General features: G+C 38.1%; 1 protein-coding gene across 2 annotated transcripts in view; it reads right to left on the minus strand.

Moving 5' to 3' along the window:
- The window catches only part of ANK2 (ankyrin 2), a 244,114-nt gene that overhangs the window by 14,860 nt on the left and 203,923 nt on the right, over positions 1 to 25,331 (minus strand). For both annotated transcript variants that reach the window (XM_042935661.1, XM_042935662.1), the window contains 9 exons: positions 24,319 to 24,547; positions 23,385 to 23,510; positions 20,765 to 20,887; positions 19,072 to 19,104; positions 16,854 to 16,875; positions 7,791 to 14,042; positions 6,159 to 6,233; positions 3,098 to 3,229; positions 2,002 to 2,145 (listed from right to left, as the gene is read on the minus strand). In XM_042935661.1, the coding sequence (XP_042791595.1) occupies positions 2,002 to 2,145; positions 3,098 to 3,229; positions 6,159 to 6,233; positions 7,791 to 14,042; positions 16,854 to 16,875; positions 19,072 to 19,104; positions 20,765 to 20,887; positions 23,385 to 23,510; positions 24,319 to 24,547 (7,136 nt within the window). The remainder of the gene's footprint in view (positions 1 to 2,001; positions 2,146 to 3,097; positions 3,230 to 6,158; positions 6,234 to 7,790; positions 14,043 to 16,853; positions 16,876 to 19,071; positions 19,105 to 20,764; positions 20,888 to 23,384; positions 23,511 to 24,318; positions 24,548 to 25,331) is intronic.

Consider the following 25,331-nt stretch of genomic DNA (forward strand, 5'->3'; position numbering starts at 1 on the left):
ACAAAACCATGAAGGGAGGGTGTCACGGAAAGTGAATGAAGAAAATGTTTTTAAAAAATATTAATTTTTTGTCAAATATTACTAAGGAGTAAATAAGATGAAGACTGAAAAATTATTTGCTGTATTTGGCAATGAGGAAATCATTGGTGAATTTTATAAGATTGCTTTCTGTTGAGTGGTGATGACTCAATAAATGACTGTCATGGATTCTAGAGACAGTTCTAGAGAACAGGAAGACAGGAAGTAGATATAGGGAATATAGGCTATTCTTTTGAAGAGATTTTCTATAAAATGAATGGAGAAACAGAACAATCATACAAGAAGGCATATAGGGTGAAGGAGTTGTTTTGTTTTGTTTTTAAAGAATGGGCTCTACTTAAATGTCCATCAACTGATTAATGGATAAAGAAATTGCGGTTTATATACACAAAGGAATACTATGTGGCAATGAGAAAGAATGAAATATGGCCTTTTGTAGCAACACGGATGGAACTGGAGAGTGTTATGCTAAGTGAAATAAGTCATACAGAGAAAGACAGATACCATATGTTTTCACTCTTATGTGAAACTTATGAGAAACTTAACAGAAGACCATGGGGAAGGGGAAGGAAAAAAAATAAGGTTAAAGAGGGAAGGAGCCAAAACTGAGAACAAACTGAGGGTTGATGGGTGGGAGGGAGGGGAGGGTGGGTGATGGGCATTGAAGAGGGCACCTGTTGGGATGAGCACTGGGTGTTGTATGGAAACCAATTTGACAATAAATTTCATATTAAAAAAATAAAGAATGGGCTCTATTAAAGCATGTTTTAATGCTCTTGAGCATGATCTAGTTGTAGGAAGCCACAGTGGATAACTGAAGGAGTGAGGTCCTTAATTGGATAAAAAGAGATGAGATCCAGTACAAAAGAAGAGATAATGGTTTTAGCGAAGCAAAGACATTTCATGCAGAAGGGAAGGTAGAGTAGAGACATTGAGATGCACTTGGATTGGTAGAGTTTGTGGTGAAAGAATATGGACATTCGCTTAGGACTGTTCTTATTTTTTCTAAGAAATACGAAACTTGGTCATTAGCTTTAAAAAAGGAGAAGAGAAATGTTGGAGGCTTGAAAGAAAAAGAGAAGGTATAAAATAGAGGTGTGAGAGAGATAGAAAGAGAGAGAAAGAGAGACAGAGAGGGAGGGAGAGAAGATAATGAGCATGCAAATAAAGGAGAATGGATCAGAGAAACTTTAGTACTGAAAAGGTGGTAGGGTCAATGGCTGGAGGTCCCAGTGGGTTTGAAGAATCACTAGTATCGAAGCAAAAGAAAAAGTAAGTGTAATTCTTCAAATCAGGACCCAGAAGTAATATAGTCAGTGGTAATGATATAGTCTTGGTTGTGAGCACAGGAATGGGTAGCTAGAGTAAAAGACACAAGTATAAGAAATACCACCAAGGATCCAAGGAAAGGGCATTGGATAGGTCATCCGTGTTGTTATGAACTGAGTATTTGTATCCCCTTAAAATCATCTGATGAAACCCTAATCCCAATGTGATAATATTTAGAGGTGATGCCTTTAGGAGGTACTTAGATCATGAGGGTAGAGCCTTCACGACTGGGACTTGTGCCCTTATAAGAAGACGTCAGAGAACTAGCTAGTTCTCTTTCCCCCAGGTGAGGACACAGCAAGAAGGCAACCATCTGCAACCCAAAGGAGGGTCCTCACCAGAACCTGTCTGTGCTGTCATCCTGATCTCTGACTTCCACTCTCTAGAACTGTGAGAAATAAATTTCTCTTATTTAAGCCACCCAGTTTATGGCATTGTGTTATAGCAGTCCAAAATGGTTGGAACAAAGGTGAAATAACAAAGAATGAACAGTATGAAGGTACCTATAAAATGAGAAAAATATGTAATCACCAGAGTTCATAGACCACCCTTTAAAAAAAGAAGGAAGATTTGTTCCAGTCACCTGAATTAGTCATACATACACCACACACCCACACACACAGATTGTTTGACCTTCACTATGATCCAGTGCAATTGTCTGTTCAATTTCTGCATAGCTATGACTGATGCGCTCCTGGAGAGGCTCTGTGCTGGCCTCCATGAGATGAACAATATCCATTCGGTTGATCTTGGTGAGACATTCAATGAGACTTGTATCTGGGATATTAGAGAAAAAAAAACAGAAAAACATTTATAATATCTGAGGGGTACTCTTTTGAAAATCTCTTTCATTTAGTTGCCTTACTAAAATTTTTATATCTGTACAGGAAACAAAGCCCAACTAAAGGTCTTTGTAAAAAAAAAAAAAAAAAAGCAAATAGAAAGGAAGTATGCATAAAATAGTGGGGGAAAGCATAGGCAAAAGCCCTAAAAGTAGAGTTGCCAGATAATATATAGGATATCCTGTCAAATTTAAATTTCAGATTAAAAAAAATTTAATATAAGTATATCCCAAATATTGCAGGGGGTATACTTATACTAAAAAAATTATCTGTAGCCTCTTTGAAATTTAACTGGAAGCCCTTTATTTTTATTTGCAAAATCTGGCAATCCTACCTAGAAGAATGGTAAGAGAAGGAAAGATAAATGTAGACTGGATGTTTGTAAGGGAGGTCTGTAGGTAGATCTTCAGAGAGGCGTTAGAGGAAGTAGCAAATTTAGCTGAAGAATGAGAGGAAGTAATGGTCTTTATCACTTCTCATTTTATTTGATGTGGTCAGAATATTATACATAAATCATTATAAAGAATATCTACCTGACATCTTTCTGTCATGTAAGTTATTTAGGAGTAAAGGTAATAATACTACCAATAAAACAATGACAAATAAAGTAACTGTGTCCAGTCTCAATATTTAGAAAATTTTAGGACTTTCATAATGTTCCTGTTAGCAGCCAGTGTTTCCTCTGACATTGTTCACGGGAATATAAGAATTTTTATGCAACATGCATATTTTAGAAATATCATAGCTTGTTCTCATTTGCTTACAGTAGCACTTCAGATTGATGGCATTTGTTATTATTTTACTGAATATGCAAGAGAGGGCTTGTTGAATAAGACATATACCCCAACCTTTAGCCTAATGCTTTTTACATACAGTTTCCCACCTACCTGTAGCATGTTTCCCATCCCTTTCCAGCCAGTACTTCAATAGCGCATGACTCTGGTCTTGGAGGGAGTTAGGATTCTCAATTCGAATTTGATGAATTTGCTCCTCAGTGAAATCCAGTTCTCTTGCTAATTCTAGACAAGAAAATATTACTCTAAATACAGTAACTTCAACATTTGAGTCTCTAACACCTTGCCTTGTGATTTTGTAAGTGATGTATTCTTTGTATTGCTGTAATAGGGTTCATTTTCTCCCCTATGTATTAGAAGTGACTCTCAACAGGTCTTTGTTCTTCTAGCACTAATTGTGGATTTTATTAAAACTGGATATAGAATCGATAACTTTCATTGTGGAATCACTAAGTTTGAGGCAACTGTTGATACAAATATGTATAATTCAGGCTCAATTAATTCCAAAATGCAGAAGAGACCATTCATACAGGCCTATACTCTTAACCAAGATAATGAAAAATAAATTACTAAAAATAGGAGTTATAGACTGTTTCTCACTTTTAATCATCATTAGGCAATGTTTTAAGTACTATAAATCCTATTTCTGGATACTTGGATAAATACTGGCTGTGGTTATATTATGGTGGATGGCTAAACTCCTTTGATTGGATGTCACATGAATAAAAGGTCTGGGAAGCATTAACTGACCTAGGGGAAAAGCCACAAATTTTTCCTTTAAAGTCTACCACTATCACTGTATTTGGACACTTATACATTGTGGTGTGAGTGAGTGAGTGTAAATGAGTGTCTTCTTTGGAGGGCAGTTTGCCGATATCTTTCAAAATTAAAAATATACATACCCTTTATCCAGATATTCAATTCTACTTCTAGTAATGTGCCCTGTAGAGATACTCATGAAAATACACCATTGCACTAGGATATTTGTCATTAACAGGAAACAACCTAAATGTCCAGCAATAAAGGCCACTGGTAAGTATGATACTTCCATACAGTAAAAATTAAATAGTCATTTCAAAGAATGAATAGATATGTTTACCCTGATGGAATATTTACAAGGAATATTACTGGGGAAAATTGTGCTTACTTTTAAATAACAGACATAGATGTGGGTATTGTATATTTTTTGGAATACATGAGAAAGTGTAAGCAGTTACTTTTGAGGCATGGTGTTAGAAGACCAGATGTAGGTGTGAAAAACTTACTTACTTTTCATTTTATACCATTCTGTATAGTTGTGGGGCTTGAATTTTCAACAAGTATACAGATACTACACTTTATACACAAACACACTTATTTAAAAAACAAAGTAATTCTGAATGTTACCTATTTGTCAATCATGGATATTTTGATGTCCTTCCTTTCCCTAAATCGCTCAATTAAATAAATCTGATTATCATTAACAATTGCTTTAAAATGTTTAAAAGTGAGGACATGACTATTCTTTCTGTTTTGTTATCAATTACCTTTGTTACAGGTTTTACGGAATTCTATGCATCATACTGATTTCATAATTCACTTTCCTTTAAAAAATTATTTAACATACATTATAGCTTTTATGCTTAAATATCCTAATCTCTCAGAAAATTAGTTAAATATCTTATTCATATGTATTTCAACAGGCATCCAAAACAAATTTTAGTACTGTTTACAATGGAGATATCTAATATAAGGTATCTAAAATAGGGAACCCTGGGTTACATCTCCAACCAAATTTTATGACAATTACATCTCACAATGATTTTGAAACACAGTCATCTCCCCAAAGTTTAGGTATCCATAGCTCCCAAAGGAGGATGGTGACATGTAGCATATTCTCAAATCTCCTAATTTAAAGTTCTATTTTTCAATGAATTATTGGGACTTCATCATTTCTGCACAGCAAAGGAAACAATCAACAAAACTAAGAGGCAACCTACAGAATGGGAGAAGATATTTGCAAATGAAATATCTGATAAAGCATTAGTATCCAAAATCTATAAAGAACTTATCAAACTCAACACCCAAAAAACAAATAATCCAGTTAAGAAATGGGCAGAGGACATGACTAGACATTTTTCCAAAGAAGACACACAGATGGCTAACAGACACATGAAAAGATGCTCAATGTCACTTATTATCAAAGAAATACAAATTTAAACTTCCCATCTGTCAGAATGGCTAAAATTAATAACACAGGAAATAACAGATGTTGAAGAGAATGTGGAGAAAGGAGAACCCTCTTACACTGTTGGTGAGAATGCAAACTGGTGCAGCCACTCTGGAAAACGATATGGAAGTTCCTCAAAAAGTTACAAATAGAAGTACCCTATGACCCAGCAATTGCACTATTAGGTATTTATCCTAAGGATGCAAAAATGCTGATTCAAAGGAGCACATGCACCCTGATGTTTACAACAGCATTAGCAACAACAGGCAAATTATGGAACGAGTCGACATGTCCATCGACTGATGAATGGATAAAGTTGTGGTGTGTGTATACCATTTGCAATGGCGTGGATGGAGCTAGAGTGTACTATACTAAGCAAAACAAGTCTGTCAGAGAAAGACGAATACCATATGATTTCACTCATATGTAGAATTTAAGGAACAAAACAGATGAGCATAGGGGAAGGGGAAGAAAAAAAGAGAGGGAAGCAAACCATAAGAGACTCTTAACTCTAGAGAACTGAAGGTTGCTGGAGGGGAGGTGGCTGAGGGGATGGGCTAAATGGAAGATGAGCATTAAGGAGGGCACTTGTGATGAACACTGGGTGTTGTATGTAAACGATTAATCACTAAGTTCTACTCTTGAAACCAATATTACACTATATGTTAAGTAGAATTTAAATAAAAACTTGAAATAAACAAAAAAGAAAGTATTATTTTTCTAAATTCCAGAGATAATAAAAGGCCTGCCCTGGTTCACACAGTGAGTTAATGCAGAGCCTGGATTTTCTAGTTCATAGTTTATTATTCTTTTCACTATTCCACAGTCTTCCTCAAGGAAAGAAACAAAACACACAACTTGTTCATTGTTAACAACACATGGCTGATGCCACTGTTATTTAAGTGAAGCAAATTTTGGTGAAAAAGTGTGTCACACTCATTTTACCTGTCCAGCTGAAGCCAAGGTGATCAGCAATATAAGCCAGCCTTTCCTCGATCCGTTCCTGCTCATCCTGTTGATCTATAGAAGGTCAAAAACAGAATGGCCAAAGGTTGTCTATGACAGGAGAGCAACCATAGTACTGATCATCAAAAAAAGGAAGTCACTTGTCCAAATATTTGATAACAGCACAAATTAGCTATCATATTTTAAATCATTTTAAGTTATGTGTTTGCCTGATTTCTGGAATGGAATGGGGAATAAATGTAATTATAAATCATGAAAACCAACTGCTTCCATATCTCTTTAATCAAGACTAGCCACTGGACATATTGTAGAAGTCAATGATTTCTAGTAATTAATTTTAGGACTTTCTTTTTAAATTATCTAAGAAGATACTGCCCACCGGAAGACAATCATCTTGTTCATCAAACAACAGAAAAATCATAAATGGGATGCAGAAGTGGAGTAACTAGTTAGGACCTCCACTATTGCCTGTGGTAGCACAGATCGCTTCCAGGTCATGTCTGAAAGAAATGACATCCAAGATTCATAAGAGACACAGATCATGGGTTAATCAGGCCATCCTGTGTTTTTTCAGTGTGGCCAGAAACAACATCTTCCTTGGTCCTGGTGACCTTGGAAGAAGGGAAGATAAAAGCACATGTATGTGTGTCTGTTGTTTCAATAGGTACCTATGTCTTTTGTGAAATTTTTGTCTGCTTACTACTAAGTAAGCTATATATATATATAGTACTTCCACAAATTGTAATTTTCCCATTCATTTTTTAACCTCAATTAATTAACGGGCAGCATTTTAGGCATCATGACATTTTCTCATAACACAAACTTAAGAATAATAGTCTTTATTGTAGAGATACTGGAAGACCAGAGGCTACTTCTCAAAGCCATCTATGGTTTCCTTTTTTATAATTCAAAGGGCCATCATCCTCTCTCACAGTCACTTAAATCATGCAAAGTTTGAGTTTTTGTTGTCTGCTTTATCTGATAAGAGTAGATTCTTCATTCACCTACTACTAAAACAAAAAGTACATTTTTACCTTATATTTGTTTGCTTAAAGTGTTTACCAATGGTATCTGAAATCCAACCTTTTGAATCAAAAACAGATCCACAACAACTGGAATTTTGGGGTAATGTGAAATCTTCTTGGGCAAATGGCTTCCTAATGATTATAGAATTATTAAGTACAGATTATTTTAAAGTATTTAAGGGTAAGAAGAAAAAGCAACGAATCCTTACCATATGAAACAAACCCCAATATATTCATGTGCAAAAGCCAAAGTGCTTAATTTGAGGCTAAGCCTGGGACTTCAGAGCAACAAAACTCAAAGCTTGCATGGCCTCACGTGCAGCGGCTCGAGAAAGGCAAGATCACCATTGCCTGTTTATCATGTTTATGTTTTCCATAAGCATTCTCATTACTCAATCTTGAGATTGTTTTCATAGACAAAAGTACACAGAGAAAGCACAAAACACAAAGGGCTTACACAAACGCAGTAACCACTACAGAAAGCTTAAAGAAAATGAGACACAAATCACCAAATAAAAGATATACAAAAAACTATATAAAATTTATGACATGCGTAGCACAGGGAATCCCAGTGGCTGGCAAATACCTTCAGCATGGTCATGGCCATTTTCATCAGGGATGCGTTCAATCAGAGTCTCAATGGACTCATCCCAAATGGGCCTTGTGTCAAAGATGTCCTCAGGAATTGAATGCTCGTTCTCAACAGGTGGCAGATTTTCAATTACTGAAACTTCCAGGGCACTACTACTTTCATCATCTGACACTAATTCTTGTTCCCTTTCTGACTGGGTAAGTCTGTCTACTAACTTTGAAGCCTCGTCACTAATCTCCTCAAAGAATTCTATGGAGTTCCTATAAAGGTCAAAGAAATGCTCCTTACTTTCTTTTGTGGGGCTCACGGCCCCCTTGCAGGAAGATGTGGTGCTTTTGCTCTTAACTGGCAATCGGGATGTAAATATCTTTGGTCTTGCGGCCCCCTCTTCTGATTCTAACTCAAGCTCCTCTGCCCTCTCTCTGCTTTCTGTTTCTGCCTCAGTGTAACTTTCAGTTTTTACTGGACATTTGGTCTTTGAGTCCAAAGGACTGGCATCAGATTCAGATTTGCTTCTACTATCTGGTGCTCTGCTTGTCATGTCCTGACCCTGAGGAGCCACTGTTTTCTGAAGACATGAATCTAGATGCGAAAGCTGCTGCTCTACTCTTTGGACAGGTGCTTTCACAGGGATTTTAGACTTTGGTTTCGTTTCATCCTCTTTACTTTCCTCATCCAGGCTGGGTAAAAAATCTTCAGAAAGGGAATTCTCATACTCCACAGATGGAGGCTCTGTGGCTGACGTGGGTATAGTCCTTACAGGAATTTTGGATTTGCTTTCAGTAGAAGGCACATTCTCCATGGGTGCAGTAGGGATTTCAATTACTGATTTCTGTTCCTCTGGGGAAGAATCAGGAGAATCATCATCCCGATCTGAATACACAGACCTAGTAACTGTGGAAAAATCTAACTGAACTTGTATGACTGGTTCAGGGGAGTCATGGCAAGATGTACGTTTCACACTGGACTTAGGAGGCATATCCCCCATATGCATGGTGGGGAGGTCCTTGGCTCCTGCAGAAGGAGCCTCTTCTGTTGATATTTCAGTGGAGGCTGAATTCCCCATGTGGGAGTTAAGTTGAACATCTGAAGCAGGTATTTCCTCTACTTCCTCACTCAGGTCATCTGGAAGTAAGTCTGCTTCATCACTCACTGTTTCTTTTGATTCCGAGAGAGCTAGTGACTCAGCTGATGTCTCCCGTTGTGGGGGCTCAGCCGCAGGACTCCCTTCTTTCATGTCTTCAGAGAGAGTCTCTTCCCTGGATTCTTGCCCAATTTGGAAAAAGTGAAAACTTTCATCTGCATAGGACCTTTTGGTCATATCAATGGCACCACTTCGGGTCATCTCAAACAATTTTCCTTCCTGAAAGAGAAATGGATTTTGCTCACTGGTTGGAGTCCCCTCTTCAGTTGGGGTCCTTGCAGGAGTGGTGTCAGGGGTGGTGCCCTGTGACTGTCTGTCTACCATCAAACCAAATATCTTCTGCTCTTCCTCTTTCACTCGAGCTTCAAAGGCTTCATCATCCTCACGGATTTCACTCCAGGAATCAGAATCCACATCGGTTTTTGTGATGATGACTTTGCTAATTTGTTCACCAACGACTGCTGCTGTATTTGGTATAGAAGGCTCTAAAGATGAGGGGCCTTTCTCTGATTGCGGTTCCCACAAGGTGCTTTCTTGTTTGGATTCTTTTTCCATATTTTGGTTCTCAAAATTAGATTCTTCACTTGAAATAGTTCCACTGGAGGAGCTTGTTACCACTACATCTTCAACAGAGGATTTGATGGGAACAGAATACACTTCAGAAGAGTGAAAACTTGTGTGTCCTGCATCTGTTTGGGTTTTGCTTTCTTCACTGGAGAAAAAAGATTGGGAAGGAACATTTTCATAAGGGCTTATTATTTGAGGATCGTAGATTTCATCAGTCTCAGCTGGGTCAGACACAGGAACATCCATGGACAATTTATCGGTTTGAGTAGTAATCGACGAGTCTTGAGTGGAATAGTCCTTTGGTGAGTTCTCAAATTCTTGGTCAGTTTTGGTGTCTTCCATTTTTGAAGAAGATGGAGAGGCAATGTCTTCATCTAATTCTTTTCCTTCAGATGCTGGACAATGAGGAAAAGAGGACAAAGATGAAGAGCTTTCACTGGGGTAATCTACTTGTAGAGATTCCACTCTAGAAACATTAAGCTCTTCTCCTTCTGTGTTTTTGTCATCAGTGTCTTGGAGAGGTAATGATTCTTTATGGATAACTAGCTGCTCATTGATTTCTCCTCCAGTGGGGCTGCGGAGACCTGAAGATACAGGAGTTACTGAGCCGCTAGGACTCCCAGCCTCACACCCACGGCCATCACAGACTTCTGGTTGATCAGCACATCTGTTCAGATCATCATAAGATGTATCTGAGCCACTGGAAGAAATGGTATGACTGTCTTCAGGTATGTGGGGTTCATGATCTTTTTCTTCCTCTGATTTACCTGATTCTTCCTGAGTATCTTCATTCATCTTGAAAGTATATTGTTTGGAAACAATAGGTTGAAACTGTACTTCTTCAGGACTAGAATTGGAGTCTATGCTGGATGGAAGTGGGGAAGGAGGCTGCACTCGAATAACTGGCTCTGGTATGAGGCCTGAGTCAGCACCTTGTTTCAGCTGTGCCAATTCAGGTTCACTTTCTGAGGAGGAAGAGGCCTTTCTGCTCTCTGATGTTACTACCACAGGGACATTGCTTTCATCCTCTACACTCTCCATATGTTTTGGTTCATCCACACCTGCTAAACAGTCAGCATCTGGGTCAGAGGATGAAGAAGATTCTTCTTGCTTGGGTTCTTTTCTGTAGTCCCTTTTCTGCTTTGCTTCTTGTTCAAGTTCATCAAATGTTTTGACTTTGGTTACCATTTTAAACATTTCCTCTTCAGGTGTGAATCTCTTTTTCTCCCCATTTTCCAAGTCATCCTCCTCTGCACATTCATGAATTACAGCTGGTTTGGGTGTGCTTGTATCTGTGGCTTTGGGTGTAACCTCATAGCTAATTTCTTCAGAGCTGGGGGTGTCAGGAGAAAGGGGGCTCTTCCCTGAGCTCTCTACCAGTGATGTCTGCTCAAGACTGTCGTCTTCAGCACTGCCGTCTGGGTCTCGGAGCAGCCGGGACCGCATCGAGGCCACTTCCGTGAAGATTTCTGTTTTGGCTACGGCTGCAGGAAGAGGAAAGTGACTTGGGAGAACTCCAGCCTTCATCTTTGGTTCCACAGGACTGCTTTCAAGAGAGTCACGGCAAGGGGATTCTTTCAGAGGACTTGGCTCCAGAGAATCTGGAGTTTTGTGTGAGGAGTTATCCTCTAGCACAGGGCTGGCTTCCAGGGAGTCTCTGTGGCTCACTGCAAATGATTCATCAGCACCAGGGCTGAGGACCTCACTATCTCGGCTAGGGAGTGCAAGTTCTAACCCTTGGGGACTTCTAGCTACTCCCTGGGGCTTTGATTCAGCCCCTGTGCCTGTCTTTACAGAAGCATCAGGCAGTGGAGAGGACTTGGTCTCATCTGAGGGCTCGGTGGTTGTGGATTTCTGAGCTTCAGTATCAGTTTGTGTCTTGTGGGCTGAACCACCATATGTAAGTTGACCCTCATCAGAGGATGCTTCCTCAGGCAATTCTTTGGGTGTTTCTTTTGCTAACACACTACAGCTGCCAAGGGAATCATCTTCTTGTTTGGGGCGTGTGTCTTTGGAAGGCTCTAGGGTGGTCTCCTTCAGCAAACACTCAGCTGAGGGCTCTGTGCCTTCAGTGACTAGAGCACCTTGCTCTTCAGAACCATCAGTAATGTCTTTTATTGAGGGATGTTCTTTTTCAGAACGAATTTCTGTTGGTGCTTCTAACTTGGTAGGTTCGCTTATTTCCCCAATTTGCTCCTCATTTTTCTTTGGTGAGAAAGAAAGGCTTTCTGGGCTTGTCTCAGGGGTCTCTGCTAGGCCCTCGTGCTTGTAGCTTTCTTCTGAACTAATCTGAGGGGTCCCTTCCATCAGGCTGCCACATGGAGAACCTGCCACCCCTTCAGGCTTTAGGCTCTCAGAACTGCCATCCAAAGCACCACTTTGTAAAGACAGAGCTGGAAGAAATTCATCTTTCATGTAATCTAGTGGAAATGTTGTATTGAAAGGACTAGTGAGCACTTGGTCTAGGTGAAGCTGTACTTCTTCAGTCTCCTCACTCATTCGGAACTGTTGGTATTTGTCATTGTCTTCCAATTCTTGCTTAATGACATCAGAAAAGTCAGTGGAGGTCTTCCTGTCTGGGCTGATCTGGAGATCCAGGTCTCCCTGTTCATCAGCCAGCTTTTCTTTGGGGACTTCGCTCTCTTTATGGCTTTCTTCTTCTGGTGCTGACTGAACAGGTTCAGGTGTTTTGTGGCCAAGAACTTTCTCCTTCTCTACAGCTACCTCTTCTCTCTTAAGCCCTATGGAGGAAGCACGGACCGCTCTTTTGGATTCGGTAACTCCCGTTACCACAAATCTCTGACCTCGTTTGACTGTGTGACTCTCTGTTTTCTGTGTTTCTCTCTGGGTTGGCATCTGCCCCTTTTCTTTTTCTACCCGAACTTTGCCTTTTTCTTGTGGCTGCTTTTGTTTTGCGGATTTGTGCTCAAAGAGTCCAGTCTTATGTTTAGATGGGTCCTGACCTGACTGGAAAGCCTTCATCAACTCCCGAACAGACATGGTCTCCTCGATTCTTTCTGTTTTTGAGGTGGGGGATACAGGTGGTTGCTTTTCTGTTTTCCCAGAAGGCGACACAGGCAAGTGTTTCTCAGTTTTCCCAGAGGTTGATACAGGTGGATGCTTTTCCATTCTTCCAGCTGGTGATACAGGCAAGCGTTTTTCTGTTCTCCCGGGTGATACTGGGGCATGTTTCTCTGTTCTCCCAGAAGGCGATACAGGTGGGCGTTTGTCCATTTTACCTGAAGGTGAAACAGGTGGGTGTCTCTCTGTTTTTGTAGATGACACAGGGGAGTGTCTTTCAGTTTTTGTCGAGGGTGACACAGGTGAGTGTTTCTCAGTTTTACTTGATGATGACACAGGTGAGTGCCTTTCAGTTTTTGCAGAGGGAGACACAGGGGAGTGTTTCTCAGTTTTACTTGATGGTAATATTGGAGGATGCCTTTCAGTTTTTGTAGAGGCAGAAAGAGAAGAGTGTCTTTCTGTTTTAGAAGAGGGTGATGCTGGTCCATGCCTCTCTGACTTCGGAGAGGGTGATACAGCTGGATGTGTCCTGTGGGTTATCTTTTTTGGCACATCCTCTTTGCCTTTGACGCGGACAGGCAACTTGCTTCGACCTTTTTGTTCATCTTCCACTCGTTTCTGAAGGGCCTTTACTTTGTCCTTTATGGAACCAATGGGAGTCTCTTCTATCAAAGGTGAAGTGGCCTTTACGGTGGGAAGCGGCTCAGGGGCTAAACCAGTGTCTTCATCTAATGACTCTTCGGAACTACATTTTTTAAGTTCACTTTTTTCTGTACTACCTTGTACGCTTTCCTCTTTTTGTTTCTGTTTTTCTTTTAATTTCCTTCTCACTGGCTTCTTTATGCCCAGGCTTGGTTTGTGTTGTTTCTGTGCACTCTGTGTCTCACCGGGGGGTGTGTCTTTCTCTTCATTTTCAGAGCCCCTGCCCACAGCCAGGGCCTCACATTTCTCCCCTGCTATCTCTTGAGCTGTCTGCTGTTTCTTTTCATGAGGAGACACATACGACTTTAGATCCTCAGTAAGGTAGTTCACTAGCCCAGTTGAGTCTTTCTCTACTTTTACGTCACCCTCTTTATCTATCCTAACTTCTACACACGGGTATTCGGTGATTTCTAAGGGTGCCTTTAGCTTAGCCTCCTCTATTTCCTCATCACTGACAATTACCCATTCCTCTTCCACTAATTCTCTCTCCGACTGAGACCTCGGCACACTGCCTTCATCTCTCGTGCAGGTTCCACTTCTCAGGATTTCATTCACTTTCTCTAAGTCCTCTTTAACTCTTTCAACAATTTCAAAAGGCTCTCCTGGCTCTTCCTCAGCAGCCTTCACCAGCTCCTTCACTTTGATAGAACCTGCCCTATCAGACACATCTGTGGTCAAGATGGCGGTCATTTTGATCAAATCTTGTTTCATCTCAGAAACTTCAGAGAGCAAGTCCGGACTGGCTAGGACAGGAACTTCATTAACCAGATGACTTTTCAGGACAGATGTTTCTGTAGATTCTGTCTCATCATCTTTGATGTGAATGAAAAACATTGAAAGTAAAATGGAAATCAAAAAATATATTGGCAAATGTAATCAGGACTGAAACAACACAGTGTCTTTTCCTGTTGTGGCGGGAGGGACAACAAAATGGGCTGGGAATGGTGGATCCACAAGGTCTCAGGATACAAAAGCAAAGCAAGGCTAACGGAAAAAAAACTGAAAAGGAAAAATGAGCAGGAAATAACTTGCTTAATTTTCTCACTTGTAGCACATTCACACATACAACAAAGCTGTAACAAATAGCCAAGACAGACACACACACACACACACACACACACACACACACCATCACAGATCACAACAAAGAACGAACGCAGTGAAATTACACAGAGGTATCTCAAGATTGTTCAGATGTTACAGATCAATGTTGAAAAAAATATAAACATGGGAAAAAAAGGAAAAAAGCATTAGAAATTGCAGAAAGTTAATTTCCTCTAGGAGAAAGCCAGTAGTAGCAAACTCAGAATGCCTTCTAATGATGTATATGTGTTTTTTAATCATATAAAAAATCTGGAATTCAGTATGTTTTGTTCTGCCAATATACAATGACTATATTGAAGATGTCTGAATCAGCTGCAAACCGGCATTTCATCTAAGGGAAATTCACACCTAACAATGAAACAAATGGTCTGGTGCTAAGAGGCATGGTCCTTTCCTTGGAGCAACCTCCTGGTTTAGACACATAACGGACAGACCAAGGAGGGAAAAAAGGAAAGGAAAGGAAAACAAGAAAACAACCAAACAACAACTGTGATTAAACATATATGTGAGTCCAAAGTTAAAATGTGATGCATGGCAATCCAAATCAGAGACAGTCACACAGGACACACGCACAGTTTATGTAAGCCAAGTTATTTCCATGCAAAGCAAAGGTGGAGGAAAACTGGTGGCCAAGGTGGCCTTGCTGAAATGCACGGGCAGGAGGATGGGTTGGAAATTAGAACAAGTATGTAAAACGTTACTGTGGTGAGGCATATTTAATTCCACACAAGTCTGTACCTAAGGCGCTGAGTGTCTTATATTTGAGGTATAGGTAGTGGGGACCTGCACCCATTCACAGCAAAAAAGGAAAACTCAAACTCGTTTAGGATTTGCTCTTGAAAAGAACTGGGAAAGTGTCTCTTCAATAGAACCCTTCTTTAGAGATAATTTTACACCTAGATGAAGATCATTTAATGATTGTCTTTAAACTAAAAGAAAACCAAACACGAGTCTATATTTAAGCTTTAAAATATATTTATAACACCTAGAATCTGGGTCATCATAGCAACACAGTAACTTTTTTTTCTTTTTTAAATGACTCAGCGGTGGGGGTGGGGGGGGGTGGGGATTGTATTAAATTTTAACTTCTACCAGCTAGCATTCAAGGAACAAAAGAAAGGCCATTTAAATAAACCTAGTAGCGCTGAAGAAGAAAGCAAGATAATAAAACAAAATCTCTTTTTAAGAAAAGGAGTTAATTAATGCAATAATAATGTCACTTTTTTAACAAATAAAAGTGCCTTGAGAGAATCAGTACTTGTTGAGGAGACATACTCTGTGAATATGCATATATAATGATATATTAAAATAATTTATATTGATGTAAATTTACTCAAGTATAAGCCAATGAAAACATTCAGAATTTCAAATAATCTAGTCCTGAATGTCAATTTAATATAAGAGCAAAGAGACTCAATCAAAAGTATTCCAATAACTTAGTTGTAATTTACATTGTACTAAGTCTTCAAAAAAAAAAACAAAACAAAACCAAAAAACCCCCAAAAAACCCCAGATCATTGCACAGGGTCAGATGACCATATCTAGTGGTCATTAAACATGGTTCTATGTTTCCTCCTTTTGGAATTAGCACCCTGAAATACAGTGAATAAAAATGAATTTTTAAATGAATAAACGTTAAAAATTGGTATTTTTTTCCCTAAACCATTTGGGGCATGAAAACAAAAAAGAAACCTGAAAAATTCAACTTTTTCCACACAAGAAGCCAGAAACAGGCCAAAACACTAAACTGTTAATGGATTGCTACAAACCCGAAACGAGTTCTAAGACAGCTCTCTTAAGGTCTGTGAAAACCAGTTGTGTCTGTACTAAATTATGTTTGGGATTTGCACCATTATTTAAAGTTACCCCTATAATGGCACACTGTTGTGATTAATAATTTCATCCAGGAGTTTTTGATCTTTGCATTCTTGGTTCTTTTTTTTTCTTCCCCAGAAAGTTTTCACAAAAGTCCGTTAGACCTCAGTCCTAAAGAAGTCAGTTACACTTCACCACAGTAAGAGGTGCTAGGTGGTGGGGGTGGGGGGAGGGTTAGCTTTAGCTGAGAACTATTAAGACAGTATCACTTTTGCAGGTGTAGCCTACAAAAATAATGAGCCCTCTGCCCAAGTCAGTGTTGCTTGATATAAAAAGTGATACTGTCATGTCAGTGCTTAAAAAAAAAAAATGAGATGACAATGTTATGCTAACAAATGGACAAAAACGGTAGGGTGGGTTTCTAAACAAGCATAACAGCAGTAGCAGGGTTAACAGGGGTATCAAAAGAAAGTGAATGCTTAGATGAATAATAATTGCATTTTACTGCTAATTAGCTCATTAAGATATTTTTGTAATTTAACTGGCCAAGCTGCTTTTCTAAATATACATTAATGATTAATAAGGACAATATAAAAATATAATAATTATAGTGGTTAGTAATGGCAACTAGCTTGCATCTTAATTCATGCTTCTCTTTATTGTAGCCAGCTTTCAAACAAATTCAATTTTATTTAAAATCTTACTTTTTTCTGATGTCATATCGATCTGAAAGAAAAGATACACAAATTGAATGGTTACAAATTGCATCTTGTTTCACAGCCCCTGATGTGCAAGTAAGCTCCTATTGATAATCACAGCCATGGGGAGACACCATAAACCAGAGGAAGGTCAGAGTAATTTGCTACAGTTCTTCCTGAGAGTCTCCTGGATTCTTATCATAACTTTGAAAAAACAAATCTCCTTTCTAGGCACTATAGGTGGAAAGTACTTTTTAACATGTCATTCCTAGGAAGATGTGATCCAGGGTGTGTTTGATGTTAGAAATACATATTTATTAGGTGAAGGGCCAGGAAAAGTGCAAAATAGGGGTTAGACAGTAAGTGTCAATTTAGTTGTGAAAAAGAAGGAAAGAACAAAGAGCATGCCAGGTAATACATTCTACAGAAGTAGTTTCAGTATCATTAATTACAAGCCAAAATTCCAAATCCTGAAAAGGATCCAGGAAACTGGATCTACTGCCCTGAACAGTTCCTGAGAATACTCAATAGAGAAATCATAAACCTAACACAAGAAACTCACTTAAACACAGCAAAAATGGTTTGAGGGGCACCTGGGTGGCTCAGTCGGTTAAATGTCCAACTTCGGCTCAGGTCATGATCTCACAGTTTGTGGGGTCAAGCCCCACGTCAGGCTCTGAGCCATCAGCCCGGAGTTGAGCTGAGCCTGGAGCCTGCTTCAGATGCTGTGTCTCCCTCTCTCTCTGCCCCTCCCCCACTTGGGCGCGCGCATGTGCACGCTCGCTCTCTCTCTCTCTCTCTCTCTCCCAAATAAATGTTAAAAAAATGGTTTTAAAACTGCATTGCTCTTCTAAGAAGGTGTGTAGGTCCAATTTTGAACAGCTCTGGTGATAGAAGCACCAAGTGCAGGAGGGAAACGGAATATGTGAGCCAAAAGAGTGACTCTCCAGTTGAGGGAAAGGATGACATCAGTCTTGTTGCAGTGTACTATGTGTATGGTTACACATGGTGGGACCATGAGTTTATAATCACCCCTCTTGTCCTGCTCCACTGCCAGAGTAGGAGGAAAAGTGAATTCAGGGGGATCCTCTTCACTGAAAAGGCCTTACATTTTGGGCTGGTGAGTACAAGAGTATTTATTATATTTTTCTTTATGTTTTTGTATTCCAAATCCATCAGACTAACATTAAAAATATAAAACTAGTATTATTGAAAACATTTATGTGCAATTATTAACAACTGCATTTGTCTATCTTAGAAACAGGAACCAGCATGTAAATAGGAAAGGAGAAGGTATTTCCCAATGATTTCTTTCATTTCTATGATAATGTTTGGGCACCTTCAAATCTTTATAAGGAAAACAAACACATGTGCCTGAAGAGGTCTAATTCAAATGGTTCTTTATTCAAGGTAACCTCTCTAAGACTCGCTTTCTTCACCTATGATATAGCATCTATGATATGACAGCATAGCCCTCACAGGGCAATTGTGAGACATTAGTGCTAATGAGGTACATGGAGCACTTAATAAAGAATCTATTTTATGAGAAATGCTCATTAGTAGAGATCTGCATTATAATATTATAGGCTAATGGTTGAGCTATACACTCAAAACTTATAGTTTTTGGTCTCAGTGGTTCTCAAACTTTGTGGTCCTAAGGCTCCTTTACACTCCTAAAAAGGGACTGAGAACCTTGAAGAACTTCTGTTTATGTTTGATATACACAAGTAAATATCTGTTTCATGCATTAAAACTGAGAAAATGCTAGAACCCAAATATACACAAGCAATATGCCAGAGTCAGAGTGATGATATCATCATATGTAATGCAGTCCCCCCGGAAGACTCCTCCACAGCTTGTGGAGATATGGGAAATAAAAGGCAAATAATGTCTCAGTAGCATTAAAAACAAGTTTTGACCCCCAGACATCTCCAGATCAACCTTTGAGAAATGAAATAATAGTCTGACCTTCAGTAGTTGGTAGGGAAACATATATTACTGCACAGAGACAGGGTAACAATTTACAGGGGAACACTTTACTATTCTTTGAATTGAGTCTACGAGATGAGATGAGAAGACAGAGGCTCAGAGAGGTTAAGAAAAACCGTGACCCTTCAATTACTAACAACTGTATAACCCTTCTTAGAGCACAGGTTAACTACATGTTCTTCTTAATGGTTAGAGCAAATACAGCCATCAACAAGCAACAGTGTCATATAATTACCTCTTCCTCCTGTTCTTGATCTGACTCTGATTCCTTGCCGCCCCAAGATGCCATGCAAGATAGAAAAAAGAGCAGAAAGAGTAGACAGGATTTAGAAGAAAAGAAAAGATTAAATATGTTGCCAACAAACATCAACAGGCAAGCATACAGACAGCACACTTTTTTTTTTTTCTAAGAGCTTATAGAAGACAGGCACAAAAATTTAAAAAAGGATTGATTTAAATGCCAAAGTCTGTAGATTCAAGAGGCAAAAGAACCAACATTATATTCTAATTTATTAGTCAAAGGAACTAAAATTATAAATATATTCATTTCAGATACTAGGTTACTAGCAGCCTTAAGGCTTGACATTTAATGGATTTGATGCCGATGTCTACAGAAATGATGATGAATATCCCAGTCATTACAGATGCTGGCTGAAAATCTTAAAAGCCACAAAAAAACATACGGTGAATATATTTTGAATATACAGGTAATATTTAGAAGTTCTATTATAATAAGGAACTACTAAATTCTAAAGTATATCTGAAGTGTATAATGTCGGCATTATTTTCTTTTTTGCTTTGAGCTGCTAAATGGAAAGCTGTCCTGGACCATCACAGCATTAATAATATGTACTGACTTAGAAATACAGTGTAACAATACAGCAAATTCTTTCTTTCATTGCACATTGAAGCTCACTGAAATTGGAGACAAAGTTCATTCATCTTTATATGTCACCCAGGTGGACTGCACAGAAGTATATATGTTGTTATGGTTTTTATATGGCATTCTGTTTCAGTGACTCACAAATCTATAAACTGAAAGTACATTTCGTATCAACTGGAGTGAGATTAGATTATGCTCATTTGGATGGATACACCTATTGCTCTATTCTAACTACTGGAATAACATGTAAGTTTACATGTACAGATAATGTTTCGTTTTTATCACAGAATCAGAATTTGCAATATTAAAACATGATGCTATGAGCTTTTCTCTATGTGACTCATCTCTATTTACAAGAACAACTGGTTAAGAAGAATAGACCATCATGGGTTAAAAAGAAGTGTAGAAAATGCTTTTTTTGTGGAGTCAAGATTTAGGGTTTTAAATGTGTTTCTACTTCTCCTCCAAGTCTCACCTGCCACTTCTCAGCCTCCACCCCAACCTCTAGTACACACTCTGACGACCTGCTGCAGCCCCCTATAGGCTGCCACATGCGAGCTTTCTATGGAAAAGATACTGGTTAAAATTGTTCTAAGTAATCAAATAAAGTTATCCCCGACATTTAATTCATTCGGTTGTCATTTTCAACTTGATCAGAGTAAGCAAGGAATTCTGTAATGGTGAGAGGTTTAAATAGAAAGTAATATCTGGCGAAGTGCCTGGGCGGCTCAGTCAGTTAAATGTCCTACTCTTGATTTCAGTTCAGGTTGTGATCTCACAGTTGTGAGATCGAGTCCTGTGTCTGGCTCCACACTGAGCGTGGAGGCTGCTTAGAATTCATTCATTCATTCATTCATTCATTCATTCATTCATTCATTCTCTCTCTCTCTCCACCCCCCCAACCCTCAAAATAAATAAATAAACATCTTTTAAAAATGACTGTTATATGTGCTTGCATTCAGTGCTTTTGCTTTTATTTATTTTAAAGGATTTGAAAATTAAATCCTATACAGACTGAAGTGCACTACAGCAGATTTGACAATACCTTTGTATAAATTGGCAGGGTGATGTTTAAGTTGCAAATAGCTTGATGCACCAGGCCTCTTGTGGATTTGGGCTCTTTCATAAATGATAGTCGCCCGCAAGGTTCCTGAGTCGTATCACGTACCTTGAAGGAAAAAGGCATACATGCTTCACCCAGATATGATGTATATAATTTATTTTAATTAGAGGATACTCAAAAGAATCAGGAAGAAATAAATTCATTGATAATGCCAAGGATTTAGAGGTGTTCCTTTCTTTTGCTATTATCATTTAGAATGACTTTAAAAAAATCATTCAGCTTTTAAAAAATTGCTGTAAGATATACATAAAATTTACCACGTCCATTTTTACACTTACCATTTTTAAGTGTTCAATTTAGTGGCATTAAGCACATTCACAAACTTGTGCAATCATCACTACTATGCAGAATTTTCCATGATCCCAAACAGAAACTCTGTACCCATTAAGCAAGAACTCCCCATTCTCCTCTTTTGCCAGCCCTCAGTCACCTCTATTCTACTTTGTGTCTCTATCAGTTTGCCTCTTCCAGGTACCTTGAATGGACAGTTATACAATACAAAGGATAGAGTTATCCTTTTGATTCTAGGTTATTTTACCTAGCGTAATATTTTCAAGGTTCAATCATATTGCAACATATATCAAAGTTTCATTCTTTAAAAAAATTGTGCTAAAATATACATAATATAAAACTTACCATGTCAACCATTTTTACACACACAGTTTTTAGTGGCATTAAATACATTCACGTGGTTGTCCAACCATCACCCCCATGCATCTTTGGAACTTTTTCATCTTCACAAACTGAAACCCTGTTTGCATTAAACAATAGCTTCCCATTCCTCCCTTGCCTCCCTCCCCTGGCAACTACCATCCTGTTTTCTGACTCTATGCACGTGACCACTCTAGGTACCTCATGTAAGTGGAAACATTGAATATTTGTCCCCTTGTGTCTGGCTAATTTCACTTAGGATATATCCTCGAGGTTCCACCATGCTATAACTTATATCAGAATTTCATCCCTTATTATGTGGGTGAATAATATTCCTTTGTATGTATATACCATATTTCATTTATCCATTCACCTGTCAATGGATATTTGGGATGTTTCCACCTTTTGGCTGTTGTGAATAATGCTCTTATGAACACTGCTGTGCAAGTGACTGTTTGAGTCCCTGCTTTCAGTTCTCTTGGGTATACACCATACACCTAGAAGTTGAATTGCTGGACCATATGCTAATCTATGTTTAAATTTTTGAGGAATCATCAAACTGTTTTCCACAGTGGCTGCATCATTTTGTATTCCCACCAGCAATGATCAAGGTTCCAATTTCTCCACATCCTTGCCAACATGTGTTAGTTATTTCATTTTTTAACAATGGCAAACCTAATGGGTACAAAGTGGTATCTCATTGTGGTTTCAATTTGAATTTCCTTAAGCTGTTGAGCATCTTTTCATATGCTTATTGGCCATCCATATAACTTCTTTGGAGAAATGTCTAAGTCCTTTGCTCATTTCTGTATTTGGTTGTTTATAGAATGACTTTTGCACATCAACAATACCAAGTATTAGCTTAGTTATACACCCATTTGTGTTAAATGGATCCATTACCACTCGGCAGTTATAGCTTAACGTGATGATCTACAGAACTTATCTTTAAGCAGGCAAAACAATCAAACCAGAAATGGCACAACAAAAGACTCAGAGGAGATCTGGGGAAAGCTTAATAGATTTTTTAAAAAGTTAAAAGAGGTGTACTGACATATACTTGGAAAATAATAAGGGATTAAAATAAGTCACTGCTGACAAACCGTTTGGAATTAGTAGTCTAAAGTCAGTGTAATAAAAACTGATGGAGACCAGCTTCTATCTTGTGAGGATTGAACATTATTAGGACTTCTAGAACAGTGAAATACACTGAGAAATAAGAAAAAAATGAGTGACTGGAGAAATAGATAACAGAATTATTACTTCCTTTTAATTTCATGAATCTCTCCATCACACATTTTTGTCCCTCTTTATAATTGGACTCTAGAATGAAATGTGTGTCCATTAAGGCCAAATTCCTAACTTGGATTAAAATTCTTAAACAGGGACAACAGATTCATGGTGTACTGAAGTGTCTCCATAAATGTTTGCTGGATGAATTTTTGAAAGTATATCCAATTCACAGCTCTATCTGGAATGATTTCTTACTAGATTAAGTGAGATCCTGGGTCCTTTGAGAGCTTCTATTACAAAATATTGTCACTTAGAACTCTTTTGGTCTCCACATTAATGATATTCATGCATCTTTAAAAATTAAGCATAAATATTTAAAAGAAATATAGTAAAAAAGAAGAAAGAGACTTCTTTCAAAATTTGGGAAAAATGGCCAGTTTTTCTAAATAACGAATTGGCTATCTGTCCTAATTCTCAGCCTTATGAATTTGAACCTCAAAAATAAAAGTGTTTGGTTTTAGAGGACTTTAAAGTTTCATAGATATGGTTTAAAAAAATTACTGGAAATCATTGAAAAGCAAATATTATCTCCTCCTAAAGGAAATCAAATCCTTACTTGATCTTAAATAAAAGGCATTACAAAATTTCATGTATATATTACCTTGACAAAGAGAGGAAGTCGGTTTTCTTTAAAGGCAAAAAAACTGAATATATGATGTTGGCCACTCTTGGTTAATGGCACCAGGTTGCCAAAACAATCAACATAGATTGGTTTTCCTTCTAGTACCTGATGAAAACAGAGAAAAATAACATATAGTATAATAGCTATAATTATCACGTGTTATTTACATAAAAAAAGTGGTGATGCTACTTGGACCATGAAAATTCTTAAAATACACATATATAATCTTTAAATTGCTGACTGACATTTTTGTCTTATCGGTGACAAAGCAGGTGTTAGTACCCCCTTCCTCTTCTTACTGGTATAGGAATTACAGGAATCTTCAAATGCATGGTGGCAGTTTTAATGTTTTCATTTCTAATAGTTTCATGTTACCCCTCCAAAACCAATATCTCTTTAAGTCCCACATTTAAATTTCTGACTGGGTAATTTTTGACATCATAATGAATCAGGTTACTTGACTTCAAAATCCAAAGGCCCACTGGTAAAAAAAAAAAAATCCAAAATAAGAAAAAGTAATGTAGAAAAGTCCTGGATATGGTACTTTCACATTTACACAAAGGATATACTTCCCAACTGCTTTCTTTACTATTAAACAATAATAAGAAACAACAAGGAAAGATAAAGACATCTAAACTATGACAGTCAGTTATATACTTTATCAATAACTCATAATTTTTCCCAAAATAATCTTCAACAGAGTCCTTTTATCTACTCATACACACTGAGACTGTCCCTATACGCAAACAGGTTAAGAATGGCTGATTTTGGACCTTGACCTTCTAACTGATCAAAATGTGGATTGGTCTTTTTTTTTTTTATAGCTCTATTTATTAAATACTATTTTAAATATAATATATTAGTAAGGGTATAAACACCATGTCAATACAAATTATTTTTGTAAATACAGTACCTCTACATCCCTGCTTCTGGCCACCTCAGCAAAATTTTCTTGTTGTTCAAGGGTCTTATCCACCTTATCATCAGTCATGCAGAAACATCTCAACCTGGCTTCAATGGGGTCATGTGACTTGGCAAACACAACAAATTTGGCCATATATGGTACACAGATAATTTCTCTATACACTTGTGATGCAAAGGTAACAGATTCCTGGATTTGCCGACAATCTATCAGCCAGAACCTACAAAAGGAAATAAGGTAAGTTATTTGAAATTTAAAGTACAGCAGTTGAAAAACAACAACAGCAACAACAACAATCCCTTCACTGTGATCAAAACAGTCACTAAATGTTTCTTGGAAAAAGAAGGGAGTGAAGAGGGAGATGATAAGAGAAACTAAAAGGAAAGAAAGAAAGTGAAAGGAAAGGTAGAAAGATGGGAAGGAGCAAGGGAGTTCAGGGGAAGAGAGAAAGATTAGGTGTTTAAAATCAGCTATCAAATGCAGTATTTGTGATTTTCTTCCATAGAGACTCTTCTGAGTATTCAATCTTCTCAACTCTATCTCAGCACTTTAGAATCTTCTAGCATGTGAATTCAGTATCGGACATTATGACAAGTATCTCACTGAATAAGAATTTCTATTTCCTTGATTCCCTTTCCTATTCTTTGTTTCGTTTCCTGAAACTCTTTTCAATAATACCTACACAGCTTTTTTTCATCATTCTTTTCCAGTAACCTCTCCAGACACCAAGGTTGGTAAAACCATTTTAAACAATTTGCTTTTGCTCCAGAACTTCTAAATATTGAATATAATTCATAGAAGAAATTATTTGCTTGTCACCAATTTATGGGTTCTAACCCCAACTAAGTCTGTGACATTGCCTGGCAACTTTCTCCTCGGATATCATTTTATTCAGTATACTAACTTTGCTAAGCTTTTAGCAAAGCTTGAGCCCCCCCCGCCCCTCATCTGAGGCCCTAAGAAAGACAACTTCACTGAAAAAGAGGTCATTGATGGACATTTTC

The sequence above is a fragment of the Panthera leo genome, chromosome B1 (genome assembly GCF_018350215.1).
Source record: "Panthera leo isolate Ple1 chromosome B1, P.leo_Ple1_pat1.1, whole genome shotgun sequence".
In the NCBI taxonomy this organism is placed as follows: Eukaryota; Metazoa; Chordata; class Mammalia; order Carnivora; family Felidae; genus Panthera; species Panthera leo.